The following is a 24,172-nucleotide window of genomic DNA, read 5'->3' as shown; positions in this document are numbered from 1 at the left end:
TTCCTGCGGTATAAACTGAGAAATCAGGATAATACAGCATGGAGGGCAGCAGTCAGTTTACACTGAGGGTCTCTTTATTTCTGACCATTCGTTTACAACCATCTACCCAGGGATAACTCCAACACGTGGGTCCCAAGACTCAATCCACCTCCAGAAATTTAGGTTCATACTTCTGACTCTATAAGACACATGTCTCCAAAAGACCTATTATCTGTCAGAGTCAACTTTTCCCTCTGCAATCCTGCACCCTCCCTTAATCACTTTCTCTTCTCCATTCACATTGAGCAGATGTCTGAAACCATGGGTCTGTTTTCCCTTTACGATTCAACTATGTCCTAGATATCAGTTTCCAAGTGCTCAGAAGAAAGCTTTTAGACGTACCCAAGTAGTTAGGGGGATTTCAGCGGTATACGATGGGCTGGGGATGAGAGAATGTGTTATCTCCACAGTGCAGACAGGGGCTGGAACTAATCCAAATGATCCTGGGACGTCCTAAGACTCTCAGAATCTCAAACAGTTCAGCCCGACACTGTGCAAGTCTCCCAGGTTGGAGGATTCGCTGAGAGCTGTAACTCTCCTGAGGGACAGGATACAGCTCTTGACTTAAACTGGGCAGCCCGGAGGTGTGTCGCAGCAGCTTCTCCATGACGGTCATGGAGATGAGGTTTCCCCGCAGGCTAAAGAACATGAGCTGGGAGCAGCGGCTCAGGGGCGGCAGGATGGTCTCGAGGTGAGAGTCCATGATCCCACATTGCTCTAAATACAGTTCCTGGAGGGTGGCTGCAACTTTCTCCAACAGAACCGGGAGGAGCTCAGGACTAGAGTAGGTCAGGGTGATGCCACTCAGATCCAGGCCCTTTAGCTGACTGATGTTCGGACACTGGGACAGATGGCTCAAGTCTGAATCCGAAAGGAGGCAGTGAGTTATTGCAAGGTTGTCCAAGGGGTTTGTCAGACACCTGGGGAGAAACAGAGCAATTAGGTCTCGGAAACCGAGGTGGAAGTTGACCTCAAGTAGGGAGACAAGTGATTTGCCCAGCCCCAAGGTTAGTCTGATCATCTGATAACGATCAATACCCAGAATGCCCAGTCTCATTTTAACCTGAGTCCTTTCACCTTCCTGTGTGACTGAGTCAAGTTGAAAGCTCTCTTTCCTCATCAGTCAAGCAGAGAAAAACTTATTACACTTCTTATGAGGATGAACGAAGATAACAGAGTACACTAGAACACACTCAGGGGAGAGCCTGACACCTTGTCTCAGTAAAGAGTGGGCATCACTTAATTTTAATAGTAAGATACATACATAAAATGCTTCCTACTCAGGTTTCCTTCAGCCCACGTTTGGGCCACAGGCACGCATATCTCAGGCCAGGTAAGGCTTCTGGGTGATGTGCATAGTGGACCCACCAGGGCAAGATCTCAGGACATCAATTGAGGTTGCCAGTCTGCAGGGGCTCAGTTACATTCCTGCATCATCTGCAAACCATCTACCAGTTTTTATTCTGCTCTAGGCTCCTGATCTATTACCAGCATCTCCAGAATCACGCATTATCCATATATTAATTACCTTATCAGGAGGAAAAAACAACCTTTTGCAAACAGGGAATTTGAGATAGGCTCATTGTGGTCACAGCACTGGTGAGCACAGAGCTTCCATTTAGAAATGCTCAGGCCTGATGGAGTTTTCCCTCTTCAATGCCCCCTTCCCTTAGTTATTTTCTTAATTCATCTAAACCAAGCTATCTCTTCCTAAAGAAGAAATCATATACCCACACCACTAGATCCTAACCCCTAGTCCATAGCTTCCTAGCAGGGTGTCCCTTTCTAGAGGCTCTATCCCAGTTTGGGCCCCTACCTTGATTTGTGTGGTTATGTGATACCACAGTTCAGGATAGAGAAGCAAAAGGGACAGTGCTTTGGATATTCTAGTGTTGTGTTCGCTGTTACCTGAACAATGGTGCACACTCACCTGAGCATCTGGTCCAGGCATCCTTCAAGGAAGGAGTGAGATTCCAGATGGAGATCCCGGAGGTGGTGCAGCCTGAGGAACTGAGAGGTAATTTGGACAAAGTGCTGCTGTTCCTGCCCCCCAAGTGCAGACATGTGGATGTTGGAGAGAAGGAGTCTCTGCACTTTATTCATCTGGCCCAGGAGAGGAGCAAACACGGCCAGGGTGGACAGATGCCAGGTGCAATTCACTTGCACCTCCTGGATACAGTCCAACTGTACCATACTCAGGACCTTCATAATATTTTCCATGGGAAATGAAAGAATCCTCAGCTTCTTACAGCACAGGTGTATGGAAACTTTTCTCTGCTCTACCCACCTGATGAGGTAGGTGAGGAATCCATCCACGGTCCTTTCCTTGAGATGAAGTTCTATGAATACCTCCAAGGGAGCCCTGGGCTGCTCTGCCCTTGACCTGTCCTCAGCCACTTGGGCCATCAGTGAGCTTGAACGTCCATGGACCCTGTATCCAGACCACATTCTCCAGAAGTCCTGGCTGGTATTTCTTAAATCCAGCACCCGCAGTTTGCACCTCCTGTGGGGAAACAGCAGATTGGCAGCGATGGCTTAAGATCCACACATAATGAAATCACAGTCTCAGCATTTAGGCAACACTCAGACTCCCCACCCGAGCTTTTACTTCTCATCCCTGACATCACCTGCTGTCTTGCCCTCTTCTTCCCTCTCTGCCTCACATTCCTCCATCACCTTTCCCCTTCCATCCTTCCTGGCTTTCTACACCTATTACCCTTACGCATCCCTGGCTGAGACATGTACTTTCAGGCTCCCCTGCATCTTAGGCACTCATACACTGCTGGAAGGCATTTCCCCAAATGAGCTCAGCAATGGCCAAGTCTCTGTGTCTCTTCATTGGCATCATCGAAGCCTCTGTTCCGTCCCTTGTCCATCCACTCTCCTGACTTCAGCTTTCTCTTCAGAGCTGCCCCAAACCTTACTAGGCTCCCTTGCTCAGACTCACCTGGGATGATCTTTCTGTGCAAGCAGGACATCAAGCCCATCCAGCACTGCTTGTAAGGTTCCCAGATGAGGCATCTTCATCAGGCCCCCCAGAGGCAGGCGGACAAAGGGCCAGGCTTGCACCATGGCCTTCAGGGTCTTGCTGCATCTCCCATAGAAGGCCTCCATGAACACTGGGGGGAAGAGCTCTGTGGGCAGATCCTTCAGAGCCGTGATGGTGGAGGCCTCATCCCTCAGCAAGCTCATTCCCGCCAGGTCCAGGAGTCTCAGGGGGTTCTGGACACTCATCGTGACTCTGCTCCTAAAGGAATCCTGTGGAAACTTGCAGGGAACAAGGAATCTTTCTCAGGTTAAGCATGAGCACCCCCTACTCGGTCTCCCCACCCTTCAGAAGAACCAACTCAGAGCCAAAGTCACTGCTCTGGCAGTGGGGGAAGAGCCTCAGTTTAGCAGAATTCCACTCTGGGCTCAGTGGGCCCAAAGCCATAGCTTTGCCCTTGTGGGCACCAGAACAAGCTTCTCACAAGTACCAAGGAGGAAGAAACCCACCCACTCGTCCATCCATTTCCATTCACTGCTTTGCTCAGTTAGGTTGCACTGGGAAGTGGGTACCATGAGCCTGAAGGCTGACCCCGGTCTTTTTGGGGGAAACCTTTCAGACCACCACTTAGGGCCCTAAAACTATGGGAATAGGAGCATCTTGTGGCCCAACACAGTCTCCAATCTCAGTTTCCACAGTTAACTGCACTGGGAAAGATAAAGCAGATATGCCTAAAATGAGTGCCATTTGTGGAAACTAAATCTTTTTTTTTTTTTTAATCTTTTGGCCGCACCACAAGGCATAGGGATCTTAGTTCCCCAACCAGGGATTGAACCCGTGCCCCCTGCATTGGGGGCGTGGAGTCTTAACCACTGGACCACCAGGGAAGTCCCTGTGCAAACTAAAGCTTTTTAATGTAAAAAAATAAAATTCCAAACAGATGTTTTCATTAAAAAATAAAATCTGGTTGGTTAAGAGATTCTTAAATGATATAAACCAAAGTACAAATCAAGGTGTTTGGGATTAAGGCAAAATTACACTTAGAGGCAAAAATCAAAGCCTTACATTTGTACATCTGAAAAGAAAGAAAATCTCCCTGCCACCCATAGCTACATGCCACCATTCAAAACCTGCTGACCATAGATAAGAGGAGAGTGTCTTTAGCTGAGGTCTGTAACTTACCAGCTCTGATGTGGCAGGGCGCTCAGACCTCAGATCCGGTGGAGAACCCAGGCAGTGACTCCAGAGAAAGAAGTTTCTGCATATCTTCTTTGGTGCCTGAGGCTTTTATAGGCCTTTTTAATCACATCTTCCCCCTTTGCAACTACTACCATCCAATCAGAAAGCGATGCCTGATTGAATTCCAGACTGTCCATCAGGTTAATCCTGATTGGATCTTTGCCTATAACCAGGTGAATTGATTGAATCTGGTATTCATTCAGGAGGGAATAAATGGGGGGGAGGGGATTCAAGGACTCAATCATTGATTCACTGCACAAACATTGATTGAGTTTTACTAATAGGGTCAGTTATAGCCAAGGGTGTGTGACTGGGAAGAGATTATTGGTTCCTGACATTGAAAAGATAAAACAAAACTTGAAAGCATCATTGTTGGGGAATCTTTGGCCAGATCAACTTAATCAAAATGTCCCACAATTAAAGCGACTTTAAAAACACATTGGGGTCATTCCCAAAGGTAACAACATAAATTCCTATCTGTATCAAGTTGTCACTTAGATTTTACATCAGAAACATAGCAGACCATGAGCCTATTCAGGGAGCAAGGGAAATGCAATTGGAGATGTTCACGACCCCCCAGGCTAAAGTCAGGGCTCCTCTGAAAGAAGTCAGGTCAAAATCACAATAAGGAGGAGGGGTGGGGACTGAGCAGTGTGGAGTAGGCCATTCCCAAAGGCACCCTTTGAATGACCCAAACAGTGTGAAATACTTTTTTTTTCTCTTGGGGAAAAGGGAGACTAAATGACTTTTCTCTTGGTGGAGTTTAGCAATTAAAAAGGGAAACAGTGTCATGTTTGGGGTGTTTCCTTACAGAAAGATGGGATCAGCACAGCAAACTGGCATGAAAAGATTAAATATGAGAATGTGAGCAGAGGGAGAGGCTGGGAGCCCTGGGAAGTCAGACATTTCCAAGACTGAGACCCCTGAGGGTGGGCACTGTGGGCTGTTCGGGAACTTGGATACAAGGGGAGACATGAACGTGGATAAGGTGCACCAAACCCTGTCCTCATCCTGGTGGCTGCTACCAGTAAACATTTTCTTTTAGGTTCTTCCCACAGAGGACGCTCCCCAATGGCAATTAGCCACAGCCTTTGTCCAGGACCTCTGGCAGCTGAACCACCACCCCATTGGCTCCTGTCCAAGTATATGTTGATAATTACTATTTCCTCAAAATTAAGAAAGTTCAACACAAGTTCTGATCAAAGTGACACCATTAGGCACAGAAATAAAATTTTGTTCTCATATTAAGCACTGTTCAAACATACCAACACCTTTCCCTACAAAGTTCAGAAGCTATATTTGGTGTTTCATGATCTGCCACAGTCAGGGATGACTCCCGCCTTGGATTTCATCACATGGAGATTTTTTTGCAGTTTCAGGATGCAAAGAAAGTGTGACCCTCCCTCCACCCCTAAGAGTTCTTCTTGCCTTCCTTTCCTCCATTCACTGTGATATCCAGGTAATTCAATTATAAAACTGCCAAAGAAGGCTAGGAGTTTTGAAGAGTGTTCTCCACCTTGGTATCTTTCCAGAAGATTCCTTTCACCACATTTCTGCTCTGGGTATAAATAGCCTTTGCATAAAATTGGGGTAAACTGGATTGTACGCAATAGACATTTTAACTCCCAGGCCACCAAACCCCTTTATTAATAAGCTGCAATAGAGTGAGATTAGTAACAATGACAATCATAAACCTCTCTGTTTATTGAACACAACGTGGTGAGCAACGGTGTCAGCACTTTTTATCCACTACCTCGATTAACCTTCACAGGAAATGAAAGGTTCACTGCTCTTTTCCCGTTTTTAGGCTGGTGGATTCAGGTGTGGGCTTGGGATAGAAACCTGCCCACTTCCACACTGTGAATAATTGGTAGATTCCCTCAGGTGACGGGTACAGAAGGCCCCCCGAGTTGTCAGACAACCTAAGTGGTAGGAAGGACTGACTGACGGACTTCAGGTTATGTCAGTGTAAATGGGCAAATAGCAGAGTCCAAGCCGGGGATGTCTCTATAGGATCACAGCTTCTGTGAGATCCAAGGAGCTATGAGGGGTCAAAGTGTTGGAATGTTCTAGAAAAAAGCCCAGACCTCTCCCTTCCCCCTGGGTAGAGTGTAACCTCCTCTGTCCACCTCCACTCAGAGCCTGTTTGCTCAGGGGACACACTGAGCATCGAGGAGGAGGGTGCACAGGTACATAGAGGTGCCGTCCTTCTCGCCCAATTCTGGGTCCAGCAGGACTCCCAGGGTCAGGTGAGGAGCCTGGATTTCGCATTTCTACCCTGTCTTGATTCCCTGTCTTCATGACCTCATTTGCAGCCCAGGTCAGAGCAGCCCTCTGAACCCATCAGGGGCACGTCCTGTCCTGCTTTTCCAGTCACAGGATCTCAAGTGAGATTCCAAAACATTGCTCCAGGGTCTTTGTTCAGGGGGTTAGAATGTTTCTGTGCATCCGGTTCCCTTTCCAGGATGAAGCAACTCGGCAGTCCTCTCTTTCTGCAGCCCACCAACATCACCTCTTCTAGAAATTGGAGCCTGGCTACAATGCTGGGACACCCTTCCACTGGGATCAGCAGAAATGCAGGAATTCTGCTTTAATTCCTCTGAGTTATTTTGGAGTTTATGACTAACCCCAAGGCATAGAGTTCCCCACTGCTCCTCTGGATCCATTGAGGCACCCAGGAATGCTGGGGGGAGACCCCCCAGGTTACAGAAGAAGATCTAGACTCTTCTGGTCTTCCTAGAGATGACAGCTGATGGGAGACCCTGGGGACCAGTCCCCTGCAGAGGCTCTCCCCTCCGTGGCTCTCTTGTTCCAGCCCTTGAGCTGATAAAGTTCTCCTCAAGCCCAGTAAGTCTTTTTTCTCTCCCAACTCAGATCCCTTCTTGCCCTGAGATGTCTTGTCCTCTGCGCCTTTTTAAAAGTTCAGGTCTCTGTGTTGGCCTTCCTTGCCCCCTCTAGTTCTCAGCAGGCTCTGGTTCCACTCTAGATCCACTAATATCTTGCTATAAACAAGGAGCTGTTGCTCTTTCTTCCTCATCAATAAAGTTTTGATGAGAACATTACCCTGGGTCCAGGCAATTAATCCCGAGGGACAGGTTTGTAGAGACATGGTGGGTGGGGAGGATGTCTGGGACCCTCTCCAGGAGGGATTGGACCATAGGGACTGAAGGAAGGAAGAGGGAGAGGGCAGAGAATTTCCAGAGGAGCTGCTGTAGGGCCCAGAATGAGGGGGGAAAAGAGAAATGGCAGCTGAGCGGGAGACCATGTCCTCAGCACTCACAGGGCTGTGTCCCTTCAAGACTGGGGACTTGTGTCTGAGGCCATTGGGAGCACTGAGGGCCAGTGCTTGGGGCTGGGAGTTCCCAAGAGACTGAATTTGCTTGGCCTGACCTGCCTTAGGCTCCAGTGGCTGCCCCTACGCCCAGCCCAAAGTCACAGGGTCTGCCCAATGGGCAGTCTGGAGAGAGAGGGTAAACAGCATCCATTCTTGATGCAAAGATGACGAGCAAGTTAGGTGGGAAGTGGAGGGTCCCCGTCTTGGTATTTAGGCCAAGGAAAGGGATGCTCTGTGGAAATTTTGCCATTTAGCGTCGTCACTCCACACAGCCGCCATACTTTGAGAATTGTGCTTTTCAGGAGGAAATGAGAAAGAAGGAGGTCTGACACTGTGTCTTTGTCATCCAAGTGACACCAGATTGTCTACTTTGACCCGTAGAAAGGTCATGGGAAATAAAAGTCAAACCAGGATCCATTGCTTGCCCAGCACAAATGAAGGAGGGGCGCAGGGACGACCTGCAGTGGCGTCAGGGGCACTGGCCTCCCGTTGTGTGGGAAAACTCCTCTAATGACCGGGTTGAGGACAGCAGGAACCCATCGAGGTGGGGACTCCGTGGGCACTTTCACTAGGAAGTATCTAGCACACACGACACCCCCTAATACCCAATACTGCCTCCTCACTCCTTTCTTCCTGATTCATTTACATGTACTTATTTATTCTTCATATAACTGAACATCTTTACCCTTCTCCCCATTCCCCCTGGCCGAGGGCCTGGCAACCACCATCCTATTCTCTGGTTCTGTGAAATTGTTCTTTTCTTTTTTGATTCTACATATAAAGATTCCATATAATAGTTGTCTTTTGGCAGGATTTCCTTCTTTTTATGGCTGAATAATATACCATTATGTACATATACCAGCTTTTCTTTATTCATTCATCCATCAAAGGACATTTAGGTGTTTCCATACTGTGGCTATTGTGAATAATGCTGCAATAAACATGGGTGTTCAGTCATCTCTTCAAAAATCTAAGACACACACAGTGACTATAGTTAATAATATAATATTTATACTTGAAATTGCTGAGAGTAGATCTGAAGCATTCTCACTACACACACAAAAAGAATTAACTATTAGGTGATGGATGTCTTAATTATCCTGATCTTGGTAACCTTTTCACAATTCACACATAAGCCTCCATTGCTTGGCTTCTCCTGGGGTCTCACTGTGCTTGTGGGACTCCTGAACTTTCCCAATTAAACTTCTTTTTTTCTTGTGTTAATCTGTCTTATGTCAACTTGATTATTAGATCAGTTGAAGAAAGTAGAAGGTTAGAGGAATTATTTTTCCCCAACAATACTAAAAATGAATGTGCAAACTGAAACTACAACACAATCTTAATCGTCAGTAGAAAAAATTATGATTATCTCCTGACTTCCCTGGTGGCGCAGTGGTTGAGAGTCCGCCTGCCGATGCAGGAGACACGGGTTCGTGTCCCGGTCCGGGAAGATCCCACATGCCGCAGAGTGGCTGGGCCCGTGGGCCGTGGCCGCTGAACCTGCGCGTCCGGAGCCTGTGCTCCGCAACGGGAGAGGCCACAACAGTGAGAGGCCCGCGTACCGCAAAAAAAAATTAAGAACACTTTTGCTGTGATTATAAATATACAGATAAATAAAAACTAGTAAACTACCATTGACTTAGCACACTGTAATTTAAGATGTTGAGAATTAAAGTGTTTTATTTCCTTGTGAGAAACTTATCAGGAGTAGTGTGAGCAGTGGCTGCCTCCTTCTCATAACTGATGACAGGACATCTGCATCTTTTCTATGCTTTGTAAATTGTCATCCTCCTTACTAAGTTGGTATCAGCCTCCCACATTTGATCCTTTGGACTTCCAATGTCATGAAATTCCCCCAGAGTTCTGTGAGTGTGAACTTTCTGACCAGTGTCACCTTGTCTGGAGCTTCTTCATTCTTTTCTTCACACACTTTCCTCTTTCCTGCATCTCTGGGAGATACGGGCTGTGAGCCTGAGAGGAACAGAGGCCATGGAGAGAGGGGATCCCTTGACTGGTTCAAGGTCACACATGGGAAAATGGAGGGAGAAGGGTCTGGATTTACCTGCATTTTATCCACATGAGGCGCCTCACCGGTGCAGGTTGGCTCCATTTGAAGGAGAAAGGTCCTGGATCAGCAAGTCCCTGGAACAGCAGATGGGAAACATTCCTAACAGTATTAATATGGTGTACCTGATCAAAGCTGGCTTCTGTTTCCCGGCAGAAACTCGGGACCGTGGGGATCAAGGACCAGATTGACCAGGGAGTTGGGAGGAGTTTGTTCTCCTTGGGCTGGGAACCCAGGGGATCGGGGTAAGGTTTGAGGCCACACCCACTGGACTCTGGATCTCGGGAAGGGAGAGGATGAGACGCTGAGACCAGGACCCACACCAGGGCCTGCAGTGCAGGTGAGCCCTTTCCCTCTATCAGGTGCAGAGTCAGAGAACAGCTGGCTCTGGGTTCCTCACATATTCCTGTGTCCCTCCTCTAGAGAAGTCTCAGCTGCAGGACAGCTGCACCTGTCCCTGTGCAGGAGAGGGCCCCAGCACCCACCTGGGTGCAAAGTCCATAAGGGGACCAGAGGCGTTTGGCAGTGGGTGGGGGAGTGCGGGAGAGGTTGTCTCCCTGGCGCTTTCCCCTCCCTTGAGTTCACGACAGGTTTCCTTCCCTCCAAGTCCTCCTGGGACACTTGCACCTGGAAGTCAGGCAAGGGTCAGCCAAGGTCCAGTGTGGTGGAGAACTCTACTCAATATTCTTTCATAACCTATATGGGAAAAGAATCTGAAGAAGAATGGATGTATGTATGTGTGTAACTGAATCACTTTGCTGTACACCTGAAACTAGCACAACATTGTAAGTCAACCATACGCCAATATAAAATAAAAATTAAATTACTGAAAAAGATGAACTGCATAGCAATAAATTATGTCCCAATAAAGAGTTTATACTTTTTAAATAAGACACTTCACATTACTTTTAAAAAATTTTTTATCTATCTATTTATTTATAGTTTTGGAAAACATAACAACTTTCGGTAAAAATGTGTTATTTATGTCACAGGTTGGTATTGTTATGCATAATTGAATTGATAAATGAGTTTTAAATATTTTCCCATTGTAACTAGATGACAAATATTGATAAATATAACCCAGATACTCAAAAGCTCTTTAGGATCATCGATATATTTTTAAAATATAAAGGCATCTTGAGACTGAAAATTTGAGAACAGTGGATCTAGGATGAAAATTTACCAATAATGAAAGCAGTGGTTTTTCCCTACTGGTGAGAAAAGTGAAGTTTCTTTCCCCCTTATACTGTTATTTAATCCTGCACACACCATCCAAACACACGTGTTATGGTCTGTGTGGTGAGGGTGAGCACAGGGTGGTACAGCCACACTCTCTCTACTGCTTCTCCACTGGCTATCATAGTTTACACAGCTAAGTCAGTCAGACATGCAAATATTTGTGGGGTTTTTTTCTTTTTCACTGTAAAAGCCCTGTCTCCTTATATTTTTTTTCATTTTTCTTTTGGCATATTTTCCTAGAAGAATTTTTCCAGTTTTATTGAGGTATAGTTGACCTATAACACTGTATTCCTTTTCCAGTGTACAACATAATGATGTGACATGTATACATTGTGAAATGATCACCACAAGAAGTTTAGTTATCATACATCACATCACATAAATGTGTTTTTTCCTCATGATGAGAATTTTAAAGATCTGCTCTCTTAGCAATTTTCATACACAACACACAATGTTTTTAACTTTTGTCACTGTGCTATATGACAGACACATTCCATCCCCTTGACTTATTTATTTTGTGCCTGGAAGTTTGTACCTTTTAACCACTTTATGTCTTTCCCCATAGGTCTTTCTTTACTTATTTCACTTAGCACAATGCCGTCACGGTCCATCCATGTTACCGAAAGTGGCAGGACTTCTTTCTTTTTTATGGATTTATGGCTGAATAATATTCATATATATAAAAATATATACATTCATATTTTCTCCGTCATCCATTGATGGACCCTTAGATTGCTTACATGTCTTGCTACTGTAAACAATGCTTCAGTGAAACTGTGGCTGCAGATTTTTTTTTGATACCGATTTCATTTCACTCATATATGTACCCAGAAGTGGAATAGCTGGATTCTATGGTAGTTGTATATTTAATTTTTTGAGGAACCTCCGTACTGTTTTCCACAGTGGCTGCATCAACTTACATTCCCAGCAACAGTTTCAAGGGCTCCCTTTTCTCCATGTCCTCATCAACACTTGTTATCTCTTGTCTTTATAGCAGCCATTCTAAATGTTCCGAGGTGATATCTCCTTGTGGAGTTTTTTCTCTTTTTTTAAATTTTTATTGAAGTATAGTTGATTTACAATGTTGTGTTAGTTTCAGGTGTACAGCAAAGTGATTCAGTTATACATATACATATGTCCATTCTTTTTCAGATTCTTTTCCCATATAGGTCATTACAGAGTATTGAGTAGAGTTCCCTGTGTTATCCAGTAGGTTCTTATTAGTTATCTTTTTTATATATAGTAGTGTGTATATGTCAATCTCAAACTTCTAATTTATCCCTCCCTATCCCTTTCCTCCTTGGCAACCATAAGTTTATTTTCTACATCTATAACTCTATTTCTGTTTTTAAAATAAGTTCATTTGTACCCTTTTTTTTAGATTCCACATATAAGTGATATCCTATGATACTGGTCTTTCTCTGTGTGACTTACTTCACTCAGTATGACAATCTCTAGGTCTATCCATGTTGCTGCAAATGGCATTATTTCATTCTTTTTTATGGCTGAGTAATATTCCATTGTGTATATGTACCACATCTTCTTTATCCATTCCTTTATCGATGGATATTTAGGTTGCCTCCAGGTCCTGGCTATTGTAAATAGTGTTGCAATGAACACTGGGGTACATGTGTCTTTTCGAATTATGGTTTTCTGTGGATATATGTCCAGGAGTGGGCTTGCTGGATCATATGGTAGCTCTATTTTGAGTTTTTAAGAAACTTTTATGCTGTTCTCCATAGTGGCTATGCCAATTTACATTCCCACCAACAGTGTAAGAGGGTTCCCTTTTTTCCACATCCTCTCCAGCATTTATCATTTGTAGATTTTTTTGATGATGGCCATTCTGACTGGTGTGAGGTGATACCTCATTGTAGTTTTGATTTGCATTTCTCTAGTAATTAGTGATGCTGAACATCTTTTCATGTGCTTTTTGGCCATCTGTATGTCTTCTTTGGAGAAATGTCTATTTAGGTCTTCTGCCCATTTTTTGATTCAGTGATTTGTTTTTTTGATATTGAGCTGCATGAGCTCTTTGTATATTTTGGAGATTAATCCCTTATTGGTTTCTTCATTTGCAAATATTTTCTCCTATTCTGTGGGTTGTCTTTTCATTTTGTTTATGGTTTCCTTTGCTGTGCAGAAGCTTTTAAGTTTAATTAGGTCTCATTTCTTTATTTTTGCTCTTATTTTCATTACTTCATGAGGTGCATCAAAAAGATCTTGCTGTTATTTATGTCAGAGGGTGTTCTACCTGTTTTCCTCTAAGAGCTTTATAGTATCCAGCCTTACATTTAGTTCTTTAATCCATTCTGAATTTATTTTTGTGTATGGTATTAGGGAGTGTTCTAATTTCATTCTTTTACATGGAGCTGTCCAGTTTTCCCAGCACCACTTACTGAAGAGACTGTCTTTTCTCCATTGTGTTGCTATACTCTTGCCTCCTTTGTCATAGGTTAGGTGACCATTGGCACATGGGTTTATCTCAGGACTTTCTATCTTGTTCCATGGTTCTATATTTCTGATTTTGTGCCAGTACCATACTGTCTTGATTACTGTACCTTTGTGTATAGTCTGAAGGCAGGGAGCCTGATTCCTCCAGCTCCGTTTTTCTTTCTCAGGGCTGCTTTGGTGATTCGGGGTCTTTTGAGTTTCTATACAAATTGTAAGATATTTTGTTCTAAATCTGTGAAAAATGCCATTGGTAATTTGATAGAGATTGCATTAAATCTGTAGGTTCCTTTGGGTAGTATAGTCGTTTTCACAATATGGATTCTTCCAATCCAAGAACATGGTATATCTCTCTATCTGTTTGATTTCTTTCATCAGTATCTTATAGTTTTCTGAGTACAGGTCTTTTGCCTCCTTAGGTAGATTTATTCCTAGGTATTTTATTATTTTTGTTGTGATGGTAAATGGGATTGTTTCCTTAATTTCTCTTTCTGATCTTTTGTTGTTAGTGTATAGGAATGCAACAGGTCTCTGTGCATTAATTTTGTATCCTGCAACCTTACCAAATTCATTGATTAGCTCTAGTAGTTTTCTGGTGGCATCTTTAGGATTCTCTATGTATAGTATCATGTTACCTGCAAACAGTGACAGTTTTACTTCTTCTTTTCCAATTTGTATTCCTTTTATTTCCTTTTCTTCTCTGATTGCTGTGGCTAGGACTTCCAAAACTATGTTGAATAATAGTGGTGAGAGTGGACATCCTTGTCTTGTTCCTGATCTTAGAGGAAATGCTTTCAGTTTTTCAGCATTGAGAATGATGTTTGCTGTGGGTTTCTCGCATATGGCCTTTATTATGTTGAGGTAGGTTCCCTCTATGCCCACTTTCTGGAGAGTTTTTACCATAAATGGGTGTTGAATTTTGTCAAAAACTTTTTCTGCATCTATTGAGATGATCGTATGGTTTTAATTCTTTAATTTGTTAATATGGTATATCACATTGATTGATTTGCATATATTGAAGAATCCTTGCATCCCTGGGATAAATCCCACTTGATCATGGTGTATGATCCTTTTAATGTGTTGTTGGATTCTGTTTGCTAGGATTCTATTTTGTTGAGGATTTCTGTGTTTATGTTCAACAGTGATGTTCATCTGTAATTTTCTTCTTTTCGTGATATCACCGGTTTTGGTATCAGGATGATGGTGCCTTGTAGAATGAACTTGGGAGTGTTTCTTCCTCTGCAATTTTGTGGAATAGTTTCAGAAGGATAAGTGTTAGCTCTTCTCTAAATGTTTGATAGAACTCACCTGTGAAGCCATATGGTCCTGGACTTTTATTTGTTGGAAGCTTTTTTATTATTATTATTTTTATGCTCTTATTTATTTATTTTTCGTATTGCACCAATATTTACTTTAAAAATGGTGCTAACCATTTTTTTAACATCTTTATTGGACTATAATTGCTTTACAATGGTGTGTTAGTTTCTGCTTTATAACAAAGTGAATCAGTTATACATATACATATGTTCCCATAGCTCTTCCCTCTTGCGTCTCCCTCCCTCCCACCCTCCCTGTTGGAAGCTTTTTAATCACAGTTTCAATTTCATTACTCGTGATTGATCTGTTCACATTTTCTATTTATTCCTGGTTCAGTCTTGGAAGGTTGTACCTGTCTAAGAATTTGTCCATTTCTTCCAGGTTGTCCATTTTATTAGCATGTAGTTGCTTGTAGTCGTTTCTTACGATCCTTTGTATTTCTGTGGTGTCAGTTGCAATTTCTCCTTTTCTATTTCTAATTTTATTGATTTGAGTCCTCTCCCTTTTTTTCTTGATGAGTTTGGCTAAAGGTTTATGAATTTTATTTATCTTCTCAAAGAACCAACTTTGAATTTGATTGATCTTTGCTATTGTTTTCTTTGTTTCTATTTCATTTATTTCTGCTCCGATCTTTATGATTTCTTTACTTCTACTAACTTTTGGGTTTTGTTTGTTCTTCTTTCTCTAGTTGCTTTAGGTGTAAGGTTAGGTTGTTCATTTGAGATGTTTCTTGCTTCTTAAGGTAGGAGTGTATTGCTATAAACTTCCCTCTTAGAACTGCTTTTGCTGCATCCCATAGGTTTTAGGTTATGTTTTCATTGTCATTGCGGTATTTTTTTAATTTCTTCAGTGAGCTCTTAGTTATTTAGCAGCATGTTGTTTAGCCTCCATGTGTTTGTGTGTTTTTACAGTTTTTTTCCTGTAATTGATTTCTAATCTCATAGTGTTGTGATCAGAAAAGATGCTTGATATGAGTTCAATTTTCTTAAACTTACCGAGGCTTGATTTGTGACCCAGGATGTGATCTATCCTGGAGAATGTTCCGTGTGCACTTGAGAAGAAAGTGTATTCTGCTGTTTTCTGATGGAAAGTTCTATAAATATCAATTAAGTCTATGTGGTCTAATGTGTCATTTAAGGCTTGCGTTTCCTTATTTATTTTCTGTCTGGATGATCTGTCCATTGGTGTAAGTGGGATGTTAAAATCCTCCAGTGTTATTGTGTTACTGTGAGTTTCCCTTTTTATGGCTGTTAGCATTTGCCTTATGTATTGAGGTGCTCCTATGTTGGATGCATAAATATTTACAATTGTTATATCTGCTTCTTGGATAGATCCCTTGATCATTGTGTTGTTTCCTTCGTTGTCTCTTGTAACAGTCTTAATTTTAAAGTCTATTTTGTCTGATATGAGTATTGCTACTCCAGCTTTCTTTTGATTTCCATTTGCATCGAGTATCTTTACCATCCCCTCACTTTCAGTGGGTATGTATCCCTAGGTTTGAAGTGGGTCTCTTGTAGACGGCATATATATAGGTCCTGTTTTTGTATCCATTCAGCCAGTCTGTGTCTTCTGGTTGGAGCATTTAATCCATTTACATTTAAGGTAATTATTGATATGTATGTTCCTATTACCATTTTCTTAACTGTTTTGTGTTTCTTTTTGTAGGTCTTTTTTTTTTCTCTTGTGTTTCCTGCCTAGAAATGTTCCTTTAGCATTTGTTGTAAAGGTGGTTTTGTGGTGCTGAATCCTCTTATCTTTTGCTTGTCTGTAAAGCTTTTGATTTCTCCGTGGAATCTGAATGAGATCCTTGCTAGGTAGAGTAATATTGATTGTACGTTTTTCCCTATCATTTCTTTAAATATATCTTACCACTCCCTTCTTGCCTACAGAGTTTCTTTTGAAAAATCAGATGATAACCTTATGGGGATTCCCTCTGTTATTTGTTGCTTTTCCCTTGCTTCTTTTTTTTTTGGCGGTACGCGGACCTCTCACTGTTGTGGCCTCTCCCATTGCGGAGCACAGGCTCCGGACGCGCAGGCTCAGCAGCCATGGCTCACAGGCCTAGCAGCTCCGTGGCATGTGGGATCGTCCCAGACCGAGGCATGAACCCATGTCCCCTGCATCGGCAGGTGGACTCTCAACCACTGCGCCACCAGGGAAGCCCAATGCACACCTTTTTTATATGATCCAGCAATCTCACTCCTTGGTATCTACCCAAATGTGTTGAAAACTTATGTCCATATCAAATGTGCACACAGATGCTTATAGCAGCAAACCAAGGAAGCAACCAAGATGTCCTTCAGTATATGAATGAATAAATAAACTCTGGTATATTCAGACGATGGAATATTATCAAAACATGAAAAGACATGGAGGAAACTTACATGCTTATTACTAACTGAGAAGCCAATCCGAAAAGGCTACATACCAGATGATTCCATTTATATAATATTTTAGAAAAAGCAAAGCTCTGGGGAAAGCAAAAAGATCAGTGGTTGCCAGGGTTGCAGGAATGGAAGGATAAATAGCAGAGTAAAGAGGATTTTTAGGGCAGTAAAACTACTCTGTAGGACACTACAACTAAATATTTGCCAAAACTCATAGAATATACAACTCCAAGAGTGAACCTCAGTGTAAACTATGAAATTTGGGTGATAATGATGTCTCAGTGTATGTTCAAGAATTATAACAAATGTATTCCTGTGGTGGAGATGCCAATAGAGTGGCTGTGCACGTATAGGGGCAGCAGTTAGATGGGAACTCTCGGTACTTCCTGCTCAGCTTTACTATGAATCTACAACTGTTCTGAAAAATAAAGTCTACTTTAAAAACTATAACTATAATCCTTCTAGCTCTAAAATTTGATTATTCTAAATATTTTTAAGGGAGAAAAAATATCCGTGTTCATTGATTTTTAAAATCAGTTTTAAAATCCTATTTGTTTTGAGGCTCCAAACCAAATAAAACATTTTTTTAAATCCACATCTATTCTTTAAAAGTATTAAATATTTTTTATAATTTTAAAATGACACATATCTTTAATAGATAGATCAGAGCACAATGATTTAGTCAACTGACATTTACATAACAGCAGGGTTTTGGTTTGTTTTTTGTGTTTTTAAAAAAATTAATTTAATTAATTAATTATTATTTTTTTAGATGTTGGGGGTAGGAGTTAATTAATTTATTTATTTTTGCTGTGTTGCATCTTCGTTTCCGTGCGAGGGCTTTCTCTAGTTGCGGCAAGCGGGGGCCACTCTTCATCGCGGTGCGCGGGACTCTCACTATCGCGGTCTTTCTTGTTGGGGAGCACAGGCTCCAGACGCGCAGGCTCAGTAGTTGTGGCTCACGGACCTAGTTGCTCTGCGGCATGTGGGATCCTCCCAGACCAGGGCTCGAACCCGTGTCCCCTGCATTAGCAGGCAGATTCTCAACCACTGCGCCATCAGGGAAGCCCTAATTTATTTTTTTAATACTGAACTGTAGAGTCCTGCTTACCAAACTAATTTTTATCCTCTGGTCTGATCTACCAACAGGTGGCCTAGGAGACCTGAGGCTCAGAATGTCTATCACAAGAGATGACTCCGATCTCTCTTATGCCCTCCCCATGCCCTTCCTGCCCTGGCTGAGACATCTGGACCCACAAGAGAACCATGAGGGCTGCTCATATCCAGGGTCATGGTCTGAGAGAGCAGTGAGGGCCCTGCCAAGAACTCTCATTCCAGTGGCTCATTGACCACTGAGTATGTTCACCTTTGTGTGTATTAACCTACTGAGCAGCCACAGAAATAAGGATGGAAGAAAGAGATGCCCCAGACAGAATAAAGAACTTGCTTGAATGGTAACGTGTCAGATCACAGACAACTCAGTGCTTTCTTTTTTTTTTTCCATCAGTAACTGGAGTTTGCTGAGTTATAAACTGAGAACGCTGAATAATACGTCATGGAGGGCAGCAGTCAGTTTACACTGAGGGCCTCTTTATTTCTGACCATTTCTTTACAAAATCCACCCAGGGAGAGCTCCAACATATGTGTCTCAAGCTCGAATCCACCTAAAGAAACTTAGATTCATATTTCTGACTCTATAGGACACATGTCCCCTAAAGGTCTATTACCTGTCAGAGTCAACTTTTCCCTCTGCAATCCTGCACCCTCCCTTAATCACTTTTTCTTTTCACATTTACATTGAGCAGATGTCTGAAACCACGGGTCTGTTTTCCCTTTACGATTCAACTATGTCCTAGATTTCAATTTCCAAGTGCTCAGAAGAAAGCTTTTGACAGATGCACCCAAGTAGTTAGGGGTATTTCAGCGGTATACGATGGGCTGGGGATGAGAGAATGTGTTATCTCCACAGTGCAGACAGGGGCTGGAACTAATCCAAATGATCCTGGGACGTCCTAAGACTCTCAGAATCTCAAACAGTTCAGCCCGACACTGTGCAAGTCTCCCAGGTTGGAGGATTCGCTGAGAGCTGTAACTCTCCTGAGGGACAGGATACAGCTCTTGACTTAAACTGGGCAGCCCGGAGGTGTGTCGCAGCAGCTTCTCCATGATGGCCATGGAGATGAGGTTTCCCCTCAGGCTGAAGAACGTGAGCTGGGAGCAGCGGCTCAGGGGCGGCAGGATGGTCTCGAGGTGAGAGTCCATGATCCCACATTGCTCTAAATACAGTTCCTGGAGGGTGGCTGCAACTTTCTCCAACAGAACCGGGAGGAGCTCAGGACTAGAGTAGGTCAGGGTGATGCCACTCAGATCCAGGCCCTTTAGCTGACTGATGTTCGGACACTGGGACAGATGGCTCAAGTCTGAATCCGAAAGGAGGCAGTGAGTTATTGCAAGGTTGTCCAAGGGGGTTGTCAGACACCTGGGGAGAAACAGAGCAATTATGTCTTAGAAACTGGGGTGGAAAGTGAACTTAAGGTGGGAGACAAGTGATCTGCCCAAGGCTAAGTTTGGTCTCACCATCTGATAATGATCAATACCCAGAATGCGCTGTCTCATTTTATCCTGAGATCTTTCACCTTCTTTGTGTGACTGGATCAAGTCCACAGAACCCTGAAAGCCTTCTTTCCTAATCTGCTAAAAGGGTACAACATACTCCACTTTCTTTTGAGGATGAATGAAGATAATGGAATGCACTAGAACATGCTCAGAGGAGAGCCTGACACCGTGTGTCCATCAAGAGTGGGCATCACTGAATTTTAATAGTACGTGACATACCTAAAACTCTTCCTACTCAGGCTTCCTTCAGCCCATGCGTGGGCCACAGGCACCCATACCTCAGGCCAGGTGAGGCTTCTGGGTGACATGCATAGTGGACCAGCGTGGGCAAGATCTCACGACATCAGCTGGGGTTGCCGGTCTACAGGGCCTTAGTTACATCCCTGCATCATCTGCAAACCATCTTCCAATATTTATTATCCCTTAGGCTCCTGCTCTATTACCATCATCTCCAGAATCATGCATTTTCCATATATTAAGTACCTTATCTGGAGCAAAAAACAACCTTTTACAGACAGGGAATCTGAGACAGGCTCAATGTGGTCACAAAACTGATGAGCACAGAGCTTCCATTTAGAAATGTTCAGGCCTGATGGAGTTTTCATTCTTTAAGGCCCCCTGTTTTCCTAAGTCATCTAAACAAAGATATCTCTTCCTAACGAAGAAATCACATACTCACACCCACTAGATCCTAGCCTCTAGTCTATATCTTCCTAGCATGGTGTCCCTTTCCAGAGCCCCTATCCCAGTTTGGGTCCCTACCTTGATTTGTATGGTTATGTGATACCACACTTCAGGATAAAGCAGCAAAGCGGACAGTGTGTTTCACATTCTAGTGTTGTGTTCATCATTACCTGGTCAGTGGTGCACACTCACCTGAGCATCTCATCCAGACAGCCTTCAAGGAAGGAGGGAGATTCCATGCAGAGATCCCGGAGGTGGTGCAGCCTGAGGAACTGAGAGGTAATTTGGACAACGTGCTGCTGTTCCTGCTCGTCAAGTGCAGAGACGTGGATGTGGGAGAGAAGGAGTCTCTGCACTTTATTCATCTGGCCCAGGAGAGGAGCAAACACGGCCAGGGTGGACAGATGCCAGGTGCAGTTCACTTGCACCTCCTGGATGCAGTCCAGTTGCACCATACTCAGGACCTTCATAATATTTTCCATGGGCATTGAAAGTATCTTCAGTTTCTTACAGCACAGGTGTATGGAAGCTTTCCTCTCCTCCACCCACCTGATGAGGTAGGTGAGGAATCTATCCACAGTCCTTTCTTTGAGGTGAAGTTCTATGAACACCACCACGGGAGCCAAGGACCGCTCTGCCCTTGACTTGTCCTCAGCCACTTGTGCCATCAGTGAGCTTGAACATCCATGGACCCTGTATCCAGACCACATTCTCCAGAAGTCCTGGCTGGTATTTCTTAAATCCAGTACCCGCAGCCTGCACCTCCTGTGGGGAAACAGCAGATTGGCAGCGATGGTTTAAGATCCACACATAATGAAACCACAGTCTCAGCATTTAGGCAGCACTCATTTCCCACCTGAGCTTTTAATTCTCATCCGTGACATCACCTGCTGCCTTGCCCTCTTCTTCCCTCTCCGTCTCACCTTCCTCCATCTTGTTTCCCCTTCCATCCTTCCTGGTTCTCCACTTCTAGTACCTTAAGCATCACTAGAAAGATGTGGGGACATGTTCCTTCAGGTGCCCTTTCATCTTAGGTACTCCTACATTTCTGGAAGGCATTTCCCAAAGTGAACTCAGCAATGGCCAAGGCCTCTGAGCCTCTTCATTTGGCATCATCAGAAGCCTCTAGTCCATCAACCGGCCATCCACTCTTATGACACCAGCTGCCTCTCAAGGATGTCTAGGACTCTACCAGGATACTTGGATCAGACTCACCTGGGGCGATCCTGCTGGGCAACTAGGACATCAATACCGTCCAACACTGCTTGTAAGGTCCCCCGGTGAGGCGTCTGCATCAGACCCCCCAGAGGCAGGCGGACAAAGGGCCAGGCTTGCACCATGGCCTTCAGGGCCTCACTGTGTCTCCCATAGAAGGCCAAAATGAACAGTGGTGGGAAGAGCTCGGTGGGCAGGTACTCCAAAATGGAGATGACCACGGTCTTATCCCTCAGCAGGCTCATTCCCGCCAGGCCCAGGAGTCTGGGTGGGTTCCAGACACTCATGCTGACTCTGCTCCAAAAGGAATCCTGTGGAAACTTGCAGGGAACAAGGCATCTTTCTCAGTCAAGCATGAGCACCCCTTAATCTGTCTTCTCACCCTGCAGAGGAACAAACTCATAGCCAAATCACTGCTCCCACAGTAGTGGAAAAGCCTCTGTTAGCAGAATTCTACTCTAGTCTCTGTGGGCACAAATCCATAACGCTGCCTCTACAGGAACCAGAGCAAGCCTCCTTCCAAGGAGGTAGAAAACCAACGACTTGTCCATTCATTTCCATTCACTACTTCGCTTAATTGTACTGCACTGGGAAGTGGGTACCACGAGCCTGAAGGCTGACCCTAATCTTTTTGGTGAAAACTTTTAGAAAATCGCTTAGGTCCCTAAAACTATGGGAATAAGAGCATCATGTGGCCCAACACAGCCTCCATCCACAATTCCCACTGTTAACTTGGGCTGGAAAAGATGAAGGACATACACCTAAAATGAATGCTCTTTTGTGTACAGACTAAATATTGTAAACATCAAGAAATAAAATTCTAAACTGTTAGATGTTTTCATTAAAAGGAAAATCTTCTTGGTTAAGATAATTAAAAATGATATAAACCAAAGGACAAATCAAAATGTTGAGAGTGAGGCAAAACTACACTGAGAGGCAAAACCAAAGCATTAAATTTGTTCATCGGAAAAGAAATAACTAAAGATACCCCTCTCCCTGCCATCCTGAGCTACATGGCACAGTTCAAGACCAGCTGACCATACATAAGAGGAGAGTGTCCTTGACTGAGGTCTATAACTTACCAGCTCTGATGTGGTTGGCAGGGTGCTGAGTCCTAAGACCGGGTGGAGAACCCAGACAGTGACTCCAGAGGAAGAAGTTTCTGCATCTCTTCTTTGATGCCCGAGGCTTTTATAGGCCTTTCTAATCATGTCTTCCCCATTTCCAACTACTAACAACCAATCAGAAAGCGATGCCTGATTAGATTCCAGACTGTCCATCAGGTTAATCATGATTGGATCTTCCCCTACATCCTGATGAATTGATTGAATCTGATTTTCATTCAGGAGGGAATAAATGGGGGTAGGGGATTCAAGGACTCAATCATTGATTCACTGCACAAACATGGATTGAGTTTTCCTAATAGGGTCAGTTATAGCCATGGGTGTGGGAAGAGATTATTGGTTCCTGATATTGGACAGAAACAACAAAACTAGAAAGCATCATTGTTGGAGAATCTTTGCGCAGATCAAACTCATCAAGATGTCCAACAATTAAAACATTATAAAAATATGGTGATGTCATTCCCAAAGGAAACAACATAAACTTCTGTCTGCATCAAGTTGTCACTTAGGTGTTATATAAGAAACATAGCAGATCATGAGCCTATTCAGGGAGCAAGGGAAATGCAATGGGGGATATGCTTGGCACTCGGGGGCTTAAGTCAGGGCTTCTCTGAAGCAGGTCAGGTCAAAATCACAATAAGAAGGAAGGGCGGGGCTTCCCCGGTGGCGCAGTGGTTAAAAGTCCGCCTGCCGATGCAGGGGATGCAGGTTTGTACCCCAGTCCGGGAAGATCCCACATGCCGCAGAGCGGCTGGGCCCGTGAGCCATGGCCGCTGAGCCTGCGCGTCCGGAGCCTGTGCTCCGCAATGGGGGAGGCCACAACAGTGAGAGGCCCGCGTACCGCAAAAAAAAAAAAGAAGGAAGGGCGGGGACTGGGCAGTGTAGAGCTGGGCATTCCTAAAGGGACACTGTGAAGGAATCAACAGTGTATAGTATGGGTATATTCCTTTTCTCCTGGGAAAATGGAGACTAAAAGACTTTTCTCAAAAAAAAAAAAAAAAAAGACTTTTCTCTGGGTGGAGTTTAGAAATTAAAAAGGAAACCAGTGTTTGTTTGAGGTGTTTCCTCCCAGAAAGATGGGATCAGCACAGCAAACTGGCGTGAAAAGATTAAATATGAGAATGTGAGCAGAGGGAGAGGCTGGGAGCCCTGGGAAGTCAGACATTTCCGAGACTGAGAGCCACTGAGGGTGGGCACTGTGGGCTGTTCGGGAACTTGGATACAAGGGGAGACATGAACGTGGATAAGGTGCACCAAACCCTGTCCTCATCGTGGTGGCTGCTACCAGTAAACATTTTCTTTTAGGTTCTTCCCGCAGAGGACGCTCCCCAATGGCAATTAGCCCCAGCCATTTTCCTGGGGGCTTGGTAGCCAAACGATAATCCCATTGGCCCCTTTCCACGTATATTATGATAATTACTATTTCCTCAAAATTAGGAAAGTTCAGCAGAAATTCTGACCAAAGTGACATCGTTA

At 43.9% G+C, this 24,172-nt stretch overlaps 2 protein-coding genes across 2 annotated transcripts; both read right to left on the bottom strand.

Moving 5' to 3' along the window:
- Positions 1-400: 400 nt before the first annotated feature.
- On the bottom strand, positions 401-3,273 carry LOC132425869 (PRAME family member 12-like). Its single transcript, XM_060012292.1, has 3 exons — positions 2,987-3,273; positions 1,970-2,542; positions 401-959 (listed from the first exon to the last, which is right to left on the bottom strand). Exons 1-3 carry the CDS (start codon positions 3,271-3,273, stop codon positions 401-403), a joined length of 1,419 nt encoding a protein of 472 aa, XP_059868275.1.
- A 79-nt stretch (positions 3,274-3,352) lies between these two features.
- On the bottom strand, positions 3,353-21,859 carry LOC132425864 (PRAME family member 15-like). The gene is made up of 4 exons (XM_060012279.1): positions 21,573-21,859; positions 20,550-21,122; positions 19,164-19,536; positions 3,353-3,406 (listed from the first exon to the last, which is right to left on the bottom strand). Exons 1-4 carry the CDS (start codon positions 21,857-21,859, stop codon positions 3,353-3,355), a joined length of 1,287 nt encoding a protein of 428 aa, XP_059868262.1.
- Positions 21,860-24,172: the final 2,313 nt, after the last annotated feature.

This window comes from Delphinus delphis, chromosome 1 (assembly GCF_949987515.2).
Source record: "Delphinus delphis chromosome 1, mDelDel1.2, whole genome shotgun sequence".
Classification (NCBI taxonomy): domain Eukaryota; kingdom Metazoa; phylum Chordata; class Mammalia; order Artiodactyla; family Delphinidae; genus Delphinus; species Delphinus delphis.
The sequence above is the reverse complement of the archived record's forward strand: the minus strand, read 5'-3'. Positions and strand labels throughout refer to the sequence as shown.

What these genes read in the sequence shown, in the direction of transcription:
- LOC132425864 (XM_060012279.1), bottom strand. Translation starts at nt 21,859, where the DNA reads ATGAGTGTCTGGAACCCACCCAGACTCCTGGGCCTGGCGGGAATGAGC. An exon ending in GCCCAGCAGGATCGCCCCAG is followed by an intron (nt 21,123 to 21,572) that starts GTGAGTCTGATC and finishes GTTTCCCCACAG; the next exon opens with GAGGTGCAGGCTGCGGGTAC. An exon ending in TAAGTCAAGAGCTGTATCCT is followed by an intron (nt 3,407 to 19,163) that starts GTCCCTCAGGAG and finishes CCCCACTGCCAG; the next exon opens with AGCAGTGACTTTGGCTCTGA.
- LOC132425869 (XM_060012292.1), bottom strand. Translation starts at nt 3,273, where the DNA reads ATGAGTGTCCAGAACCCCCTGAGACTCCTGGACCTGGCGGGAATGAGC. An exon ending in GCACAGAAAGATCATCCCAG is followed by an intron (nt 2,543 to 2,986) that starts GTGAGTCTGAGC and finishes GTTTCCCCACAG; the next exon opens with GAGGTGCAAACTGCGGGTGC. An exon ending in TGCCTGGACCAGATGCTCAG is followed by an intron (nt 960 to 1,969) that starts GTGAGTGTGCAC and finishes GTTTCTCCCCAG; the next exon opens with GTGTCTGACAAACCCCTTGG.